The sequence below is a fragment of the Vigna angularis genome, chromosome 1 (assembly GCF_016808095.1).
Source record: "Vigna angularis cultivar LongXiaoDou No.4 chromosome 1, ASM1680809v1, whole genome shotgun sequence".
Classification (NCBI taxonomy): Eukaryota; Viridiplantae; Streptophyta; class Magnoliopsida; order Fabales; family Fabaceae; genus Vigna; species Vigna angularis.
Window position 1 is genome coordinate 57568460 of NC_068970.1, and position 2977 is coordinate 57571436.

The 2977-nt window shown below is 42.7% G+C and overlaps 1 protein-coding gene across 1 annotated transcript; it reads right to left on the reverse strand.

Moving 5' to 3' along the window:
• Positions 1-1500: 1500 nt before the first annotated feature.
• LOC108337374 (putative clathrin assembly protein At4g40080) lies at positions 1501-2743 on the reverse strand. The gene has a single exon (XM_017573896.2). The coding sequence runs from the start codon at positions 2539-2541 to the stop codon at positions 1561-1563; it is 981 nt and encodes a 326-aa protein (XP_017429385.1). The 5' UTR covers positions 2542-2743; the 3' UTR covers positions 1501-1560.
• Between the last annotated feature and the right edge of the window lie 234 nt (positions 2744-2977).

Genomic DNA, 2977 nt, shown 5'->3' on the forward strand with positions numbered 1-2977 from the left:
GCTCCCACTGGTCGCCGAATCCGCGCGTCGCTCGACCTCCTCCAGCTTCACTATGCTCCTGAGAATTTTTAATCTGGGGAATATTTCCCCTGTGCCTCTGAGTGAGCTGGTTGCGAATTGGGAGTTTACAGTTATATTAGAGGTTTATGGTGATCTACCATCATGTCCTGCAAGGGTCACGCGCGGGCCTCAAGCGTGAGGGCGGTGAGATTAAAAAATTGGGGCAACTCGAGGAAGGAGGTGCCCCAAAAGGGAGGTTCGTTGGTGAGGGGTTGGGAGAGGTTCCAGGCGGGGCGGGCCATGACGAGTCTATGGTTTACTCAAATTTGCAGACAAGGTCTATGGTAAGTTCCTAATTTTCAGTTCGTTTCGATTTTGATTTTATTAATTTATCAGATTTGGGTTTATTAATTTAAGATTGTCTCTGAAACAGTGATTCATTGGTATGAATACAAGTGAGCGGCAGGTCAGTTTTTTGAGTATTTCTTCACTTATACCACACAATGAATTGAATCGCATACTTGAGAGAGAATTATTGGACCACCCTAAGACTGAAACAATTTCTCAGATTATCCAAGACCTGAGTCAACAGAGAGAATCCATGTGAATGAAATGCAAATCTAACCTTGAAAGGCTCATTATCCGTTCTGAAGCTCACACCAGGAACATACTTCAACCATACTATTCCTCTAAAGTACACCATTAAAGAACGACGACATTAAGAATCACAACCAAATCTCACATTATGAAAGAAAAATGTACCCAAAGTCCCACTCAGCGCACACGTAAGGTCTAATTCGAAGGTTGGCATAAAGCCCCACCTTCTGCACCGTCTTAATAAACCGTACTTGATCATACCTTCCTTCAAAATTATACTGCAACCCAACATAAAAAATAATCACAGAACTAGAAAAAAATGTTACTTTATAAAAATAGAAACTTTGATAAAAAATACGAAAACCTGTTTGAAACTATTATATAAGGACTTCCGATTAAACATACTTTTAATGTTATGATCTAATTTAAAGAATTCCAACAATTTTACTTGTAGAAGTATTGACCGTCCGACTTCCAATTAACCCAACGAGATATAAGGTTAACGTTCTTACTCGAAAGAAAACATAAAACATTTAAACCCAATATTTTAAAAATTTTAAATTAGAGAAAAAAAAATTAAAAAGTAATATTGCAATACAGTAAAATAAAAAACGTTATAAAGTTAGTGTGATTACATTATTGTTGTGGTGGGTGGGACTTTATATTGCCTATTTATTTCATCATCCATCTGATTGGTTGAACACACTATGTAGTGCTATTACCCTTTTTTAGTTGGGGTACCTTATTTATTCATGAATAAGGATAATATATACACATAACTCAATCATCATCACCTTGTTTATTAATGAATGGTGATGATGCGATGCAACAACAGTTTTTCTTTAATGTAAAAGTAAAAAATATAGTTTCATAATCATGATATAATAACAAGAGACAGTGGTAATAAATAAACAAAAAGAAGAAAAAAAGTTGTGGTATTTATCTACATTAACGTAAAAAATGTTACAACAATCTGCCGGAGGGGAACGACAGAAGGTGACGGTTATTGAGAACCCGACCCGAAAACCGATCGGACTCACTGACCCTTAGTTTTGGGGTGTCTCTCCGCAACTTACTCTCTTCTCTGTAGACCTGAATCTCAGCCATGTCCTTCACTAGGGTCACCATATCCCACAATTTCAATTCTCTTGCCTCATCCATCGTAGCCAACACCTTTTCTTCGCATTGTTCCAACCTCTTCAAACAGCAAACTAACTCAACCGCTTCCCCAAACTTAAACCCCCCGAACCTCTCCTTAAACTCGTTCAACCTCACGCGCACCTCAGCCTGCACCACGCCCCAATCCCCACGCGCCAGCTTCATAATCTCCTCCACCAAGAGGTTTCCGTTGGGCTCGGGCCTCTTGCAAAGCCCTTCGACCAGAGCCACCAGAGAGTCAAACTCGCTCAACAAGTCGGCGTTGGAGAGACCCGACGCTCTGTCTTCTCTGCTCTCTTTGTCGCTGGCGGTTCCGAGGAAGAATCCCAGGACGCGGGAGGCGCAGAGAAGCTGCTCGATGTGCTGTGCGAACCAGCGGACCCAGGAGGAGAGCTGCCACGTGGTGGGGTCGGTCGTGTGTCGGAAGTGGGAGAGGTTGAGGTAGTTTCTGCCGCCGGAGTTGGGGTAGACCGAGAGCTGATCCTGGAGGATGAAGCTGCCGTGTAGGATGATGTAGTGGACGGCGATCAGGCACTTGAGTGCCACGGCGGCGTTGTTCGTTCCCTGTAGCCGGTCCATCAGAACCTCCACCGCGGCAGAGGCTGTGGCGCGTGGCCCGTCTCCCGATGAGAGGAGCATGGCCAGATGCTTGGTCGTCGGCGGCGTGGAACAGTCGTGGCTGGTGGCGCGTAGCAAGGAGAGCGTGGTGCGTTTGGAGAGTAGCGCCGCCTTGCTCTGCGACGCTTTGTCCTTGATTATCCCAATTAGGTGCGTGAGTTTTGTCATATTTTTTTTTTCGCGAAAACACTTGCACAAACAAAAACACAGTCACTGCCAGCGCATGGTGTCTGAAAATCTGGATACTAGAAATTGGGAAGGGAGTGTTTGGCTTTGGCCTGGGAGTGGGGCATAATATGATATTATGATTATGGAATCACGTTGCTGTCTCTGCCATAATGGTGAGTTAGATATTTTTTAAAAACTTGTATGCCTTGTTCACGTTTGGGCATGTTCACATCGATGGTTGATGACTCTGGAACGTTGCAGATAACACTTACGTGTGGTATTTTAAGAATGTCTTAAATTAATACCGTATGATGCATTCAACGTGTGTGAAATAGTTAATCAATTTAGAGAAGCGGAACTTAGATAATTCTATGCATATTTTAAATTCAAACTTCATGTAAGTAATATATTAATTAAAGGTTTAGGTTAATATGTA

What these genes read in the sequence shown, in the direction of transcription:
- LOC108337374 (XM_017573896.2), bottom strand. Translation starts at nt 2,541, where the DNA reads ATGACAAAACTCACGCACCTAATTGGGATAATCAAGGACAAAGCGTCG.